Source organism: Castor canadensis, chromosome 6, assembly GCF_047511655.1.
Source record: "Castor canadensis chromosome 6, mCasCan1.hap1v2, whole genome shotgun sequence".
NCBI classification, from domain to species: Eukaryota; Metazoa; Chordata; class Mammalia; order Rodentia; family Castoridae; genus Castor; species Castor canadensis.
The window spans coordinates 15,809,212-15,826,385 of NC_133391.1; the positions used below are offsets into that span (position 1 = coordinate 15,809,212).

General features: G+C 45.4%; 1 protein-coding gene across 4 annotated transcripts in view; it reads left to right on the forward strand.

Annotated features, from left to right (window-relative positions):
* Nucleotides 1-17,174, forward strand: part of Galnt17 (polypeptide N-acetylgalactosaminyltransferase 17) — a 433,611-nt gene that overhangs the window by 129,293 nt on the left and 287,144 nt on the right. Inside the window, exons 1-2 of one of the 4 annotated variants that reach the window (XM_074075765.1) lie at nt 15,462-15,889; nt 16,871-17,123. The exons of 2 other annotated variants lie outside the window; for them this stretch is intronic. In XM_074075765.1, coding sequence (XP_073931866.1) covers nt 17,099-17,123 — 25 coding nt within the window. In that variant the 5' untranslated portion in view covers nt 15,462-15,889; nt 16,871-17,098. Of the gene's footprint in view, nt 1-8,765; nt 9,021-15,461; nt 15,890-16,870; nt 17,124-17,174 lie in introns of those variants that run through there. One more of the 4 variants, XM_074075767.1, reaches the window with a different exon arrangement.

Sequence of the window (17,174 nt, forward strand, 5' to 3'; positions counted from 1 at the left end):
TCTGCCAAACTTCTAACATGGTGGTGAAGCCATTTTGTATTCCCACCAGCAATGTATGAGGGAGCCCATACAATTTGAGCCCCTACTCTTTGCCAAATATATGTCCTGTTTATGTGCATGCATGCTGTTATATGAGCTTATGGTCGTTATTTTCTTTTATGTTACAAGAAACTGAGCTTTTCTGACACATGGGGTGGGAGGTGGAGAGAGAGAGAGGTATCACTGAAGTTATTGTTATATGATCTAGGGCCTACCCTAAGACTTGAACCCTGAGATCCTACCCCAGGGCTTAGTGGGCAAACCATTAAGTGTGGCCTCAGTGGTAGGAGGAGAGGCAACCCCTGGGGAAGCCCAGCCTGTGTCAAGCTAGGCACCTGGCAGGAGGCTGTGGCTGGTGCAGAAGCCAGGAACTCTGCCTGGTTACAGTCTTCCCACTGTACCTGCCACTGGAGATGGGGCAGACAATGGAGCCAGAGTCTTGCAGGCCACCTGCTGCCCAGGAAGACACTGCTGGGACAGAGCCGGCTGGGCTAGGTCCTCACTTGTCCTGGAAGCCCTGTGGGGTGGGAGTGACTTGGCAATCCTTAAGATCTCCTATATACAGTGCCTCCTGTCCTACCCACATGGGCCTCAGATCATGAAGCAGAATAGTATGGCGCCATCATTTCAGTCTGTCACTTCTCAATTGTGTATTATTGTCACAAAGACCGATTTTTTTGCTTTGACTATTATTGTCATGATTAATGATAATTATAATTACTGTAATTAATAATAAAGGAGGAATATAAATAAATAGATCCCAAGAGCTCCTCCAGCCTTCTTAGTGAGCACCATGTAGCGTGGGTCACTCCTGGTGACCTTCTGGAGGGAGGAGAGACTGTGGCTGCCCCCTGCCCTGCATACCCAGCAGGCCTGCATGACTTGCACTTTCTGAGGGACATGACAATGGCCTGGCTCAGCCAACATGTGCTGGGAGAGTAACCCAGATGCAGAATGAAGAGCAATATGTTCTTCCCCTCCCTTCACTGCAGCTCTTGGAAGTTAGAAGCTGGCATTCAGTGTGACCTCTTTAGATGTCATGTTCAGAAGGTCATTGATCCCCTCAGGCCTCCAGATCTTGTCCAATGACAAAACAATACATTCAGAATGTTTTCTGTAGATGACTCCCCAAGCGTTCAACCTCAAGGTCATTTTCTCAGAGGTGGAAGGTGACTGGGAGGTGGCAGTGTGTGCATTTTCTTTTGTTCTACTGTGCCCTCGTGCATTAACCTTGAGTGACATGTCCACATCGCCCCTCTTGTTCACCTGAGTGACCCTGCAGCCCTCAGGTTGAGCTGCACAGGTCTGTTAACCGACATGTGAGACAGGGCTGTATGTTTTTCTGTGAGGTATTTACCTTTAACACACCTGCTATTTTTTCCTCATCCGGGAACTCTAGCAAGGGAAGGAACTAAGGTCATGTAGAACAGTGAGGAAGTTGCAGGACAGGTGGCTTTGAGGAAAAGGGAAGACTGAGACTCTGTTCAGGGCAAATAATGGCTTGTACTCTGGGAACTGTGAAAAGACAGAACTCTAAGGAAACCAGCATTTCTGGTGTGTCACATGTGGAATTAGGGCCAATGTGTAGAAGAAATAAGGATGAAGCAGAAGTTGACTCTGTTACATCACAAATTGCCCAGGGGAGAGGGAGGATCCAACATGGTGGATAGGAGAAGGAATCAGAATTCCTGAGCTCCACAAAGACCCCAGGGGAGTGGGATGCTTTGGAGCTTCTGAGTGAGTTTGTACCTCTGCATGTGCTGGATTCTGTATGGCCACACTAGGGAGAACATGGTGGCCTGTGTCAGCTCCAGGATTGAAGCACCCTTCTCAGTTATTCTGAGAGTCAGGAGTCTTGTATATATTCTCATTTCATACTTAATCGGGGGGCTTCCCTCCCCTTCCTTCTCCTCCCCTTTCCTTCCTTCCTTCCTTCCTTTTTAATCCAGTGTTGGGACTTCACAATTTCCCATCTGTGTGAGTCACAGATGTCACTGGTGTGACTCCACATTCTTTTCTGGGTGTGCCTTCTTGCCTGTGTCTTCATTTGGTCACAACTTATCACACTGGAACCACAGGGACAGGAGCATAGAGTCTCAAAGCAGTAAGAGATCTTCCATCTTCCGTGGCTTACGTCTGCACGTGAGCTTTGTGGAAAGGATTTGTCCAAAGCCATCAGCCAACCCCAGAAGAGTAGGACAAAGCAGACCTGGGATCTTAGTTTCTAGACTCTGGCTTTCTGCTGTTGCTTGAACCAATCCAGACCTTGCTGAGATTTTATTCTCTATTGGGGTAATTGTTTTCCCGTGACTGCTGGAAGATAAACAGTTCTGCCTGGTCTGGCTTCTTCAGTACACTCCTTGGAAATGTTGTGTGACATCTATATATCTGCCTTTCCTTGTTCTCTCTTAAACCCACTCCAAGCTTTGGTTCTCTGAAGTGAGTCCTGTGAGCATCTCCACTGCCTTGACCTGACCAGAACCAATGGTCAGTTCTTGAACTCCACCATTTCCAGGTTTTCCTTCTATGTTCCTTTCAGTTTTCACTCAGCTCTTCTCTTTCTGACCCTTATTTACTGGAGTGTCAGGGCTTCCTGTCTACACTTCCTTTTTCTTTATGTGTTTTTGCCACCTCCATGGTCTCAACAATTATTTTAAAATTCCATTTAGACATTGATGAATCCCAATTTCATACCTCCAAACCTGACCTCTTTCCTGAACTCTGTATCATGTGTGCTTGACAGCTCCATTTGGATGTCTAATAGGCATCTCCGATTTAATGTGCTCTAACTGCTCTTGACTTTGTGCCACACCCTGTCATATCCCAAATCTTATCTTTCCCACTTGTCCACCTTAATAAATGGAACCAAAATCCAAGTCATTGTTTCTCAGACATAAATTGTAAAGTGAGCTATTCTTGAACCCTGTTTTCCTCTTGGGTAAGTGGAGGTTTCTATGACCTGGGTCAAGTTCAGTTGGACTTGGTTCTAAGCCACAGCTTGGATCTGGTTGCTTCATGGGTCTTTCATCCTCCTTGGAACAGTGAGCCTCCCAGAGCACGTTGTCATGGTGATGCCAGGACAAAGAAGCCAAAACTAACAATGCAAGAACATTTCAAACATCAGCTCATGTCTCATTCTCTAGAATCTTCTTGGCCAATGCAAATGTCATGGTAAAGTCCAAAGCCAAGGGGGTGGGAAGTGCGTGCTTCCCAGCACAATGGTCAACCTGTACCCTTCCTGTGGATGCAGAGGACAGAGAATATACATTTGCTGAAGGAAAATCTAATGTGCCATCTCTGGGAAATGCTTAAAGGAGGAAAATGTAAATAATGGGTTTCATAAGAAACTGGATGTGTGTTTTTAATATTTGTGGTGCTTCTGAACACCTCTTCTGGAATAGGTCCTTTACTGTTTCCAGGGTCTGTAAATTAACTGGAGATGGTGATGATGGTGGTGGTGGTGGTGTGTGTGATACTCAGAACTTTAGGCATGAAGAAGAGAGTTGAGTTTTCATTTGCCTTACTCTTCTTTATTCTTATTTCATAATTTACTCTTCATGACACAGGTTGCACAACCCCCTCCTCCGTTTTTTGGCTGGGATTGGGGTTTGAACTCAGGGCTTCACACTTGCTAAGCAAACGCTCTCTTAATTGAATCACACCTCCACTCCAGTAACCCTTTTTAAAAATTTATTTATTTTTCTTTTTGGCAGTACTGGGGTTTGAATTCAGGGTCTCACAGTTGCCAGGCAGGTGCTGTACACCTTGAGCCACTCCACCAGCCCTGTTTTGTGTTGGGTATTTTCGAGATAGGGTCCCTTGAATTATTTGCCCAAGCTGGCTTTGAACTGCGATCCTCTTGATCTGTGCCTCCTGGGTAGCTAGGATTACAGGCGTGAGCCACCAGCATCCAGTCAGTAACCCTTTTATTGAAATGCTTGGGACCAGAAGTGTTTCAGATTTCAGAGTTTTGCAGATTACTGAAAATTTGCATATTGTATCTGAAAACTCAAAATCTGAAATGCTCTGAATCTGAAACTTTTGACCATCATGTAGGCACTCAGAACATTTCAAATCTCAAAGCATTTTGGATTTATATCAAGGATGTTTAGCCCATGCACGACTGGGGTTATTGTCACTCAAAAATCTGAATTTACACATCTGCTAATAGAAATGTAAACACGTTTTTGCAGAATTGGTGCTCACTCTTGATGTCTTGCTCTCTCTCTCTCCTATTTAGCCTCTCTTATCAGGAATAAAGTCCTGGAAGGCGGATGTGGGGCATGCGAGGGACTGAGAGAGCACTTCCTCCCACAGCTGTGGGGACTGGCAGGTGTGGAGCGAGTGTGGCATGTGGCCGGGTCTGCACTGTCACCCTGTGTTTGACACCTGCACATTTCTCAGGTCCTGATGCTTGCAAACGCTTGTCTTTTTTGTTGGAAATACCCTTTTCACCTACACACTTGGGCATTTTGGCTGCCGGGGAGACGTGGGATAATCAGCATCACACGTGGGGGAGTGTTCAGTCCTGAGACGGACGCTGAGGCCTTTGTCCTACTCTTTATCACAGTGACATGAAACCTGGGAACATTTTTTTCTTTTAGCAGTACTGGGATTTGAGCTCGGGACGTCGGTAGGTAGGCACTCTGTTGCGTGAGCCACACCTGCATTCCTTTTTGCTTTTGCTGTTTTTGTGACAGAATCTTGCTTTTTGCCCAGGCCAACCTGGACCACAAGCTTTCTATTTATGCTTCCCACTGTAGCTGGGATGACAGGTACACACCATTGCACTTGGCTTTTTCTGTGGAGATGGGATCTTGTCAACTATCCCCCTACACTGGCAGGGAACTGTGATCCTCCCAATCTCAGCCTCCCATGTAGCTGGGGAGGATAGGTGTACATCACATGTTCAGCTTTTGTGGTTGAAATGGGGTCTTGCTGTTTGCTTAGGCTGACCTTGAACCACAATCCTCCTGATCTCCACCTCCCAAGTAGCTAGGATCACAGGTGTGAGCTGCCAGTGTCCAGCAAGAGCACATTTTCTGAAGGCATAACCCAAGTTCTGGGTCATCCATTAACTCCCTTCACTGGTCTAGAAACATTCTTTGTCTTTGTTGGATCTCCGTATTCTTACCTGCTCTTCTGAGGATCAAATTAAGTAATCCTTATAGAAAGATTCTAGGAAGTATAAAGTTCATAATACTTATAAGGCATGTCATTTTGAATAAAAACTGCATTCTGAATATTTATGGACAGTTTGTTCCAAAGGTACTTGAAGCACATAACAGTGATTCATTTCTCTTGGAACTGCAAATGGTGCATGAACAACTCAGCTAATGGACGAAAATGTACCTCGAATATGCTGGGCTCCAGGGGCTGCCCAAGTCCAAGTTCTATTAGTCATCACTTTGTCTTCTAGGACAGGATCCAACAGTGCGTGACTGTGTGTAATGATGTCCCCTGTTCAATATTGATATATGAAAGCTCGAACTCCACCATGTGGTAGTACTTGGGGATGGGGTCCTAAGGGAGATAATTAGGTTTTAGATGAGGTCATGAAGGTAGAGTTCCCACAAGAGACAATGTCCCTATAAGAAGAGGAGCCAGGCTGACTCACACCTGTAAGCCAGGTGACTCACACCTGTAATCCCAGCTACTCAGGAGGACTAGGTTCAAAGCCAGTCTGGGAAAATAGTTCCCAAGATCCAATCTCAAAACAACCCATCACAAAATAAAAGAGCTGGTGGAGTGGAGTGACTCAAGGCATAGACCCTGAGTTCAAACTCCAGTATTGCAAAAAAAAAAAAAAAAAAAGAGGGGCTTGGGTGGATGGAGCCCAAGTACTAGAGTACACACTAGAGTACACACTTAGTGGTATGAGACCTGGCTCCAACCCCAACGCTAAAAAAGCAAATAAGTAAAAGAAAGAAAAAGAAGAGGAGGAGACACAAGACTTTACAAACCCTGTTAGTAGAATAAGCAAGAAGAAGCCATCTGCAAGCCAAGAGGAAGGCATTCATCAAAAGCCCCAGTCTGCCAGCACCTTAACCTTGACCTTCCCAGCCTCCCTAATGGTGAGACATAAATGTCTATGGTTTAAGCCACCCAGTGTGTGGCAGTTGGTTACAGCAGCCTGATCTGATTCTTCCACCATGAACACTTTGAAAACATACCATTAGCACTCAAGAATAGATATGATTAGCCTGGAAAAAAAAAAGCAAATAGAAGGGTGGGTTATGATAATGTCTTGCAATTTTTGAAAATTACATGAAAGTTTAATCCTTTGCATTATTGATATAGCCAAGAGAAGTAGTAAGACCACTGGGTAGAAGAAACCAAGGTCTATATTTTTGTTGATGTTTTATCCAATTTGAGGTATAAAATAGGAAGATACTGGCTTGCAGGTGTCAGCTCTTTATTCCTGGGAGAATGTGTGGCCAATGTGTCTGGAATTCCTGCACCAGGTGAGATGTCAAACTAGGTCATCTTTTCTTCCTTCAAACTCAAGATACTAAGTTGGACCACAGGTGCATCATGGTCCTTCGACCTTGTAGCGAATACTTGGCTAGGTTCCTTCCACCAAATGCAAGTGATGCAGGTGACCTCTTATGATTTCATTCAGGATACTAAAGCTAACATGACCTTTGGATAGTATGTGTGGGAAGCACTAAGGATGCAGAATAGAAAATGTCAGAGTCGCCGTAAAAACGAACACGTCAACAGATGTCAAGACCACCGTACTAAGAGATGAACTGGGGAATCCATAATGATTTGGCATGAATTGGTGAAGCAGTATTTGCCAATTTCTGATCAGCTGTCGGGAGACTTTTGTGTCAACCCTAGACCATGGTGATATATTTGACCAGGCCAACTTACAGTGCACTCACTCACTTCACTCACTGGACTCATTCAGTTGTGTATACAGCTTTTATGAGGCACTTGCTGTGTGCCAGGCCATGTGTAAGACACAAAGGTTTATTCCTGTTTTCAGGGGTCTAGGCTTGTGTGAAGGGATGGTCAAGGGCACACGGACTATGACTCCAGCAACACCGTGGTTGAGACTTCCACTGAGGGCAGTATCTGGCTTTCTGGGGCGGGTGGTGTTCAGAAAGGCCTCACAGGCTTGTGTGAAGTAGCAGAGATGACTATCAGGGGCACTAGGGGATGTTGGCATTTTTAGAGCATCAGACAAGAGTTGGGACAGCTGAAGGAAAGGATGCAATGGAGGAAATCAAGGATGAGGTGGGGCAGAGAGTCTGCTAGTGGGCAACCTTGTATATGGTACAGAAACTTCTGGATTATTTGCCACCCCAAGCATGAAGGCATCAAGTACTGTCCAGATTCTCATGCAAGAAAACTCATTCTGCAAACAAGTCTTAGGAGTTGACTGGGACAACTCAACATAAGCTGTGAGCTTAGATCTGGGTGGTGGAAGAAGTGAAGAGCAGGGAACAGAGTAAGAGAGGTGTAAGAGCTAACATCAGCAGTCCTCTGAGAGTCGGGCATGGTGGTGCATGCCTGTAATCCCTACTGACAAGTCCTTTGAGGTCTGGTAATGTAGCTCAGTAACAGAGCATGTCCTTAGCCTTTGTGAAGAACTGGGTTTGATCCCCATCACTGAAATCTATCAATCAATAAAAATAGCCATTTGAGTAGTGAATTTAAAAGTATATGTACATACACACATGTATAAGTGAGTTAAGTGAATTTAAATATACTCAGCGATATAACACACACACACCTTTATTTTGGTGCCTTGTAGCTAATAGACATCTGTCAGTTGAAGTAATTATTGCTGTTTGGATCCAAATTGGTGCCAGCCCCTTTTTGGCAACACTTCCCAGTATTCTTTCTGTTTTGTTGGTCGGTTTGTCATTCTGGGTTCCATTGTCTCTGTCTCCATTATTGGACCTTCTTGGTATGCCCGGGGCTGGGGGCAGCCCATTTCCTGTGTGTCCTTCCTGCTTACCTCGGGTATCATTCTGGCTTCTGAACGAAGGCTCCTCACTGTCCTAAGTCCCTGGAAGCCAGCAGGGACAAGTCTGGAGCTTTTGCTCACCAGTAGCCCCTGACTGTGGCTTCTTGATCGTCTGTAAGTTTTAGCACCTTCCAGACGCTGTGGAGCAGGTGGTCTGCCCGGATGCTGGCCTGCAGAGGCCCCCAGGCCTCCGCAGAACCTCCATGCAGCACTCTGGCTGTGCATGTGTGCTGAGTGTGTGTGCACAGTATGTGTGTGTGCTGTGCATTGTGTGTGCAGTGCTTATGTGGTCTGTGTGCATGGGTTTTCTGAGTGTGCTTATGTGTGCTCTGTATGCTATGTATTGTGTGTGCCGTGTGTGAATATGCGTGTGTGCTGAGTGGTGTGTGGGCTGTGTGTTAACGTGTGCATGCATGTGTGTGCTGTGTGTGTGCTGTGCGTGTGCACTTTGTGCATACATGCTGGACTGTGACTGCTGCCACAATGGTGAAGTGCCCTATGAGTTGACATGGCACCAGCCTGCATTTTTCTGCAGTCTGTGCTCTGAGATTTGTGTCTGTTGTGAGTACCGTCCGTGCGTGTGGAAGAAGAATGCTGCTATCTGTAAACTCATAAGTTTAAACTGTAACTGCAAAGGAGATGATGGAGGGAGACGGGAAGGCTGCCTCGGGTTGATTTACAACCTGGTCTCGTTATTTTTGCTGCCAGGGGAGTCTTCGTAGCTTGGGCCGCCTGTGCAGTCCACATGGGCAGTGACTCAGACTGAGCTGAGTGGTCACCCAGCCTGGGAAGCGCAGGAGTCCTGGTCTCTGTGCAGGGGGAGATGGGGCGTCTCTGTCACCTATGAGGTGACAAAACATTGTCCTCGACTCCCACTTCACTAGAGGAAAGTGAAGTTTCTAAAATTGCAAGATTTTAGGTTTATTTTTATTTCTTGACGTTTGGAAAATGGGGTGAGTATTGGAGAAAAGCAGTATTTGAAAGTCTCACCTCCCAGCTGTGGGTAAGTGACCCCTCCACCCCGATCACTTGCATGGTTCTTTGCTTTATTTTCTAACTTAACATCGGAGACGCAGCCCTCCACCCATTTCTCCTCTTCTTCTTTTTTAAACGCCAGTGCTTCATCTTGGTTAGTTGTTTATTATCTTCCAGGAAAAAAAAAAATCACATTTGAGATGACGGTATCTCTACCCGTTAGGAAGGAGAAGCCAGGGTTGGGGTGCAGCTCAGTGGTGAGCACTTGCCCTGCATGTACAAGGTCCTGGCTTCTGTCCCCAGTGTTGCCAAAAAAGGAGAAATCTTCTTTGTATTATTTCTGTTCTTCACAGTATTCCATCTTCAAGTTATAAACATGTCTCCCATTTCTAATTCATGTATGTAAATTTTTCTACTCTTCTTGTTATTTCTAGGAGGAGAGCAATATTTGGTGTTATAAATAGATTGTCTTTAATAATATATCCTAGTAGGTTATTGCTGGTAAAAAACAAATCTCACTAACACAGGATCTCAACTTGCTCCACCCAGGAGTACTGATTGACAAGCAGTCTCACTTCCTAACTCGCCTTTTTTAAATCCTCTTTGTGTGCTAGGGATGGAACCCAGGGCCTTGTACACACAAAGCAAGTGCTGTCCCACTTAAGCTATGCTTCTGGCCCTTTCGTTTTTATTTTGGTTTTGAGACAGAGTCTCACTATGTAGCTGGGTCTGGCCTGGAACTCCTGATCCTCCTGCCTCCGTCTCCTGAGTGCTGGGATTACAGGCATGCACCACTGTGCCTGGCATCCTGCCTCATTTCTTTGTTACCTGGAAGCACTTATTCACTGACACGGCTGTCTCCGGGGTCAGCAGTGCCCTTTCTCTGTCACACCAGTTGGCCTCTTTCAGGCTTAATTTCCTTGTGACATTCAGTAGTCACAAAGATTCTCTTCTTTATGAATATAAATTTTCTATAATAAATACCGTAAGACCTCTTTTCCGTTAAATGATTTTCTCATGGATATTTAATTTCTTTTCTAAGTGAACCCTTAAGTTTGTAGTAGATGGCTTCAAACAGAAGTTTCACTGTGCTGGACACGGGTGTGACCATATCTCTGGGCTTAGGGAGGGACTGGCACATGGTGCCCTGGGAGGGGAAGGGCGGGGACAGGTGAGATGTTCCATCTGTGAAACTCCTGGCAGGAAAACAGGTGGCATACTCAGAAGGGGCCACGGGGGTCCAGGTGAGGTGACTCACACGTGTAATCCCAGCTATTCAGGAGGCAGAGATTTGGAGAATCGTGACTCTAGGCCAGCTGGGCAAAAAAGTCAGCTCAACCTCATCACAACAAAAGAAAGCTGAGTGTGGTACCGGGCACCTGTCATCTCAGCTACATGGGAGGCTTAAGTAGGAGGATCGTGATCCAGAACAGTCCAGGCAAAAATATGAGACCCTATTTGAAAAATAACTAAGGAAATAAGGGCTGAGGATGTGGTTCAAGTGGTAGAGCGCCTGCTTAGCAAGTGTGAGGTCCTGAGTTCAAATCCCAGTACTGCCACAAAAGAAGAAGAAGGAGAAGGAATCGAGCAGGAGGAGGAATTGGAGGAGGAAGATTAACAATGTACTTACAGAGGTTTGGGCAGAGTTACGGGAAACCAACAAGGAGTGACAGGGATGAAGAATGACATGATCCTAACACTGGCAGTGCACAATCAGTGGCCACCCAAGGCCGGAAGGAGCACACAAAGGCCCTGGCTCATGGAATGCAAGAATGGCTGGAACCCTGGGAGGAGATACCGGATACCAGCTGGGGCCTTCTAGGCAACGTTCACCAAACCACAGCGCAGAAGGGAGGGCACTGGGGGAATCAGCTCTGCAACTGCTCCCTCCTTCCATCCAGGCGTCTTCTATTGGTGGAACCCATGCCCAAACCAGAGAGCAAGGGAACCTTTGAGTGGTCCGCGTAGGTCTTTCTCCTGGGGTGTGCAGCAGAGGATGGAGAGGATTGGTACAGGGGCTGCCCTTCGGGTGACTGTCCTCAGCTTGTCTCCTCCCCTTCTCTTCCACTTCTTGCCTAATAGTCACTTGACTTTGCTGTCTGCCTGACAAGGGAATGATTGATTTCCCCAGGCCATTCTTTTTCCTTCCCACCTCCTCCCTGCTTCTTCCCCTTTGTCCTTGTGACGTCTAGAAAGGAAGGACACATTAGAAAAGAAGCCATCTGGGTGCATAGAACCTTCCCACCATGCCCCAGTCACACCTCTTCCTCAAAAAGACCACTTCAGCAGTGAACTTGAACTTTTATTTCTCTTTGCCAACAGTTTCCAGGGACCTAAGTTACCACATTAAAATGCCAGAGAAAATTTTTGCTGCTTTGTTGCACCTTTCTGGCAGATGAAATTGGGGGGAAAATGAGAGCATATGGACCATGAAATATATAATTCATAGTTGTCACATTGCACTGTGAGGAATGTTGGGGTTTTTTTTTGTTGTTGTTGGTGGTTTTTTTTTTGCTGCTAAGTGAGTGACTTCATAATGGGAGAAGTAATGCCACAGAAAACCAGAGAGAGAAAATTTTCATTTGGAACCATCATTCCCTGAGCATCGATGGTGGGAGTAGCCTGTGTTCTTAGTCTTAATTTCTGTGCTGTCTTAAAATAAAGTCCCTTCCTGGCCCTTCTGCCTGCATCACGAAGGCTGCCCTTGGGAGAACGCTGGGCAAGCATGTTGTTTTAGCTCTGAGATGGACTTCAATGAGTTGAGATTGGAAGTGATCTACTTAGACTAAAACAAAGAAACCTTGTATCATCAGGGGAAGAAAAAGACGTGCTAACCAAACCACGCAAAGTAGGAGGAGGAATCAGATGCCCCTGAAGCTGCTAGGTTTACCTCTGTCCTTTTCTGATAGTCTCAGCATTGGACTCTTCGGTGTGTTGTCTGTGGCTGAATACACAATGCCACGCTAAGTGACATGGTGGATGACAAGCTCTGGTCCCAGGTTGAGGGGTTGCATCTGGTGACGGTGGTCTTGCTGGCAGGGTCTCCAGGAAGCACCTGATATCACATGGTGAGAGACGGGCAGTGAGGCGGAGAAAGCCAAACTTGTTTGGATAGCAGACTCGTTCTTGAGACAGCCCCATCAGTTCATGAATCCATTAATAGCACGAATGGATCGATCCATTCATGAGGACTGAGACCCAATGGTCCTTAAAGGTCTTTCATCTTAATAGTTCACAAAGAACATTAAATTTTAACATGCGTTCCAAGAGAACAAACCACACTGGGGAGCACTGCAGTCTGGGCCCATGGTGCTGGGGGCGTCAGAGAGGCTGAGTTTGTGGCTTATGAGAAACGTCAGCAACTTCTGGAAAGAAAAAGGGAAAATCCAGGGTGAGTTGGTAACAGCACCCCAGGGAAGAAGACAACGTAGTCCATGAGTTGTTGAATTTGTGCAATACTTGACACTTCAAACATGGCGCCTTACGGTTACATACGGGATGCTAGCTGAATCCTCCTCTCTGCTTTGCATTGGAGCACTGACAAGTAATTTCGTGTCTTCCGCAACCATAACCCACTCTCTTCTGCCACCCTTTGTAATTTCACTCTGTAAGTTTATATCGGTAAACTGCTCTTCCATTAGTTTTGAAACTTTGTATAGAGGAAATTACAAGCTTGCTTTTTGCTTTATATTATATCTTTGAGATTCACCTACTTGATACATGTAACAACAGTCTAGTGGTTTTCATTGCTGTATAGCACTCCTTCATACGAATACAGTGCCATTGATTTACAGTTCATCATGTTCTCAATACTGAATGCTTCCTTCCTGTAAAATTCCCTGAACAAGTGATTTTTGTGGGGAGTGGTACTGGGGTTTGAACTTGGGGTTTTACACTTGCTAGGCAGGCACTCTACCATTTGAGCCATGCCACCAGTCCTTTTTTGTGCTGGGTATTTTTGAGATAGAGTCTTGTGAACTGTTTGCCTCGGGGTTAGCTTTGAACCATGCTCCTCCTGATCTCTGCCTCCTGAGTAGCTGGGATTACAGGCATGAGCCACCAGCGCCTGGCCTTAACATTCTTAATGCAAGAATTTAATGTTTCGGTAAATTGTAACATATTTCTTTTATGGAAATTTTCATTTGTTAATAGTTTTCAGATCTGCTTGCCACTTCATAGAACCTTATTCTCTTTTAGGACTTTTGATCTTCTGTTAAACCAATACTATTTTATAGTGCTTTTTGTATTATCTGAAGTTATTTGAATCCTAAAAGTGGGGTGTGTGTGTGTGTGTGCACTCATGCTGTCTGGTTCATGCATTTTCTAACATGCATTTTGTAACTTTTTTTTTGAGCCAGAGTCTCACTATGTAGCTCAAGCTGGCCTGGAATTTGCGATTATCCTGTCAGCATTCCAGAGTACTGGGATTACACCATGCCCAGCAAAGACAGTCTTCTTGATTGACTTACTGTGTTGGCCCTGGAATTAAAGAAAAATATTTTTTTTGAAGAAAGATATCACCTCAAATGGGTCCAAACGTTTACAGCTATTTCAGTTTCAATTCTATTTTTCAGAGAAACTGCAGTCCAAAATCCTGCACGGGCTTAAATTCTAAAACTCAGCCTTTGGCTTAGGAGCAGTTCATCCTTCTTCCTCTCTTAGGAGATGGTCTCAGTTCTGACTTCAGCCCACCTCCAGGAGTTTCTCTTCCTTGCAAGCTCAGCTGTATATTTTACACTATTTAAAATAATTTTATCAAGCATTTCTGCCTTTTACTGGAAGGTTTTTATAATGTGTAGCTCCCCATCTTACCTTGCTGTAAACAGAATTGTCTGTCACAAGAGGGTATTTTTAAAGAACACCTTCTTGAGGTATTTTATAGGTCCCATATCATCCATTTATTTGAAAGTGTACAGCTGCCTGTGAACTCAACACTCAGGAAGCTGAGGCAGGAGGACTGAAAAGTTAAGGTCATCCTGGGCTACATAGCAAGACCCTATCTCAAAAAAAAAAGTATACAATTTAACGGGTCTTAATATATTCATAAAATCTTACAGCCTTTACCACAATCAAACCCGACAATATTCTCATCACCTCAAAAAGAAAACTCAGACCTCTCCAGTTCTCCCCAGGTCCTTCCAGCCTTCAGTAACTGTGGATCCCCTTCCTGGCTGCATGGACTGTCTAGTCTGTGTGTTGAATATAAACAAAACCGAATACCATATAAACAAAATCATGACCAGCTTTGGTTACTTGATAATGCTTTCAAGAATTAGCCATGAGGTAAAGACAATTACTTTATTGTTTTTTTGTTCTGTTTTTCTGTTTGTGTGTTTGATTTGTTGAGATAAGGTCTCACCATTTAACTTAGGCTGGTCTTGAATTCTTGATTCTCCTGCCTCATCCTTCCAAGTGTTGGAATTTCCGATGTGTGCCATGCCATGCCTGGCAACTTCATTCTTCGGTCTTGTCAAATATCCTATTGTGTGACTACAGCTTGTTTGTCATTTTGTTTCTCTCTCCATCAGTTGATGGACATTATGCAAATGTACACAAACCTGTGGTGAACATTTGTGCATGAGTTTTGTGTACACATACATTTGTATTTTGCTTGGATACATACCTCAGAACACAATTGCCATGTCGTATGGTAATTACCTCTGGCACGTTGAAGAACCACCAAATTTTTCCCAGTGACAGCCCAATTTTATATTTCTCCTAGTAACGTTTTTTTCACAAGAGATTTTATTTTATTTGAGACCCGGTCTTGCCAACTTTATGTAGCCCCGCTGCCTTGGAGCTTGCTATGTAGCCTAAGCTGGCCTTGACCCCTCCATCCTCCTGCTTCCACCTCCCGAGTGCTGGCTTCACAGACGTGCACCACCTCCATGGTGACAAGTGATTTTAAAAGCAAGCACAGAGGTTTGCACTTCACATGGGAGGATTTTTAAGCCTGGTCAAGACGATGTTGGATTATTTGCCCCTCATTGGTGTGGAATGCAAGACTGAAGGAACAACACAGGTACAAAGTGTTGGCGTAATCTAACTCTCGGTCAGTGGGTCCCTACTGTTAAAGTGGCATGGAGCACAGAGGTTTGGGGTCCTGAACAACATCAGAGAATCTTGGAAAGGATTCTCCGTCAGAGGAATGACGTCCAACCTGAGCTTGACTATGAGCTGCTCGCCTGGACTTTGCCTTCCATCTACCTTAGGGGACAGACCATTCTTTGCAGAGTCACAAGGAAGAGTAGTAGCCTTGCTGTTATGTGGTGCAGCCCAGCCCTGTGACCAGGGCTTATTTGTTGACCTTTAGCCGTCTTGGGGGAGGGGTGTGGGGGAGGAAGCTGCCCACCCCAAAGTCTGCAGAGCTGTTTGCATCTTTAATCGTATTCCTCCGGCTGATAGTGGGAGTGAAGTCTGGATACTGGGTACAGGTAAACAGGCACGTGTGGCATACATTTGCACATGTGTGTGTACGTGTGTGTGGACTGAGTAGCTTTGGGCATTTGAAATGACAAAAGGGGACGAAAGCCATAACCACAGAAGTCTCTAGCTAGGTGGTAAAATCTCTCATAGCGCTCACCGGGCTGCTTAGGACACAGTGGCGCATGGGCGTGAGGCCGGGAGCTTGCCATTGCTCGCTGACGCTGTGACACAGGCCTCCTACTCTTAGCACTGTGGGGTTTTTTCCTCTGTGATTTACTCTCAAACATTTTGCATTTCCTTTTGCCATTTAGATGAAATGTAAATCAGACCATTAGGCAAAGAGCTGTGAGAGGTGTTGCACATTTCAAACTCATGAGAACGTCAATCTGCATGTTGCTTCCTGCACTTGGCCGGTTACCTGTGGCATGGGGCTTTGGTTCTGTGGAGGGCCAGCTTCCTTCCGGCCTCCAGGTCTTTTTTTTTTTTTTTTTTTTTCATATGTGCATACAAGGCTTGGTTCATTTCTCCCCCCTGCCCCCACCCCCTCCCTTACCACCCACTCCACCCCCTCCCGCTCCCCCCCTCAATACCCAGCAGAAACTATTTTGCCCTTATCTCTAATTTTGTTGTAGAGAGAGTATAAGCAATAATAGGAAGGAACAAGGGGTTTTGCTGGTTGAGATAAGGATAGCTATACAGGCCATTGACTCACATTGATTTCCTGTGCGTGGGTGTTACCTTCTAGGTTAATTCTTTTTTATCTAACCTTTTCTCTAGTTCCTGGTCCCCTTTTCCTATTGGCCTCAGTTGCTTTAAGGTATCTGCTTTAGTTTCTCTGCATTAAGGGCAACAAATGCTAGCTAGTTTTTTAGGTGTCTTACCTATCCTCACCCCTCCCTTGTGTGCTCTCGCTTTTATCATGTGCTCATAGTCCAATCCCCTTGTTGTGTTTGCCCTTGATCTAATGTCCACATATGAGGGAGAACATACGATTTTTGGTCTTTTGGGCCAGGCTAACCTCACTCAGAATGACGTTCTCCAATTCCATCCATTTACCAGCGAATGATAACATTTCGTTCTTCTTCATGGCTGCATAAAATTCCATTGTGTATAGATACCACATTTTCTTAATCCATTCGTCAGTGCTGGGGCATCTTGGCTGTTTCCATAACTTGGCTATTGTGAATAGTGCCGCAATAAACATGGATGTGCAGGTGCCTCTGGAGTAACAGTCTTTTGGGTATATCCCCAAGAGTGGTATTGCTGGATCAAATGGTAGATCGATGTCCAGCTTTTTAAGTAGCCTCCAAATTTTTTTCCAGAGTGGTTGTACTAGTCTACATTCCCACCAACAGTGTAAGAGGGTTCCTTTTTCCCCGCATCCTCGCCAACACCTGTTGTTGGTGGTGTTGCTGATGATGGCTATTCTAACAGGGGTGAGGCGGCCTCCAGGTCTTATCTGGTTGCCCTTACCCATAGAGAAAGGAAAACGGGTGAACAACACCCCACTTCCGGAAGGCCCATCTCCCAGGACCCTCTTGGTCCTCATTTCTCCAGGTTCAGCTGGTCTCTTCCTTTTATTGAACCCTGTTCCACCTCAGTTCCCCAAAGGCTGGAGAAGAGTCCACTGGTGACCAGACATTAACTCCAGAACTCACTGTCGCCTTGACCTCCCCCTCCATGGAAAGGTTATCAGGGGACACAGGTGAGGACAAGTGATGTTAGATCTCTCTGGAAGCTGTATCTCAGATTGAGT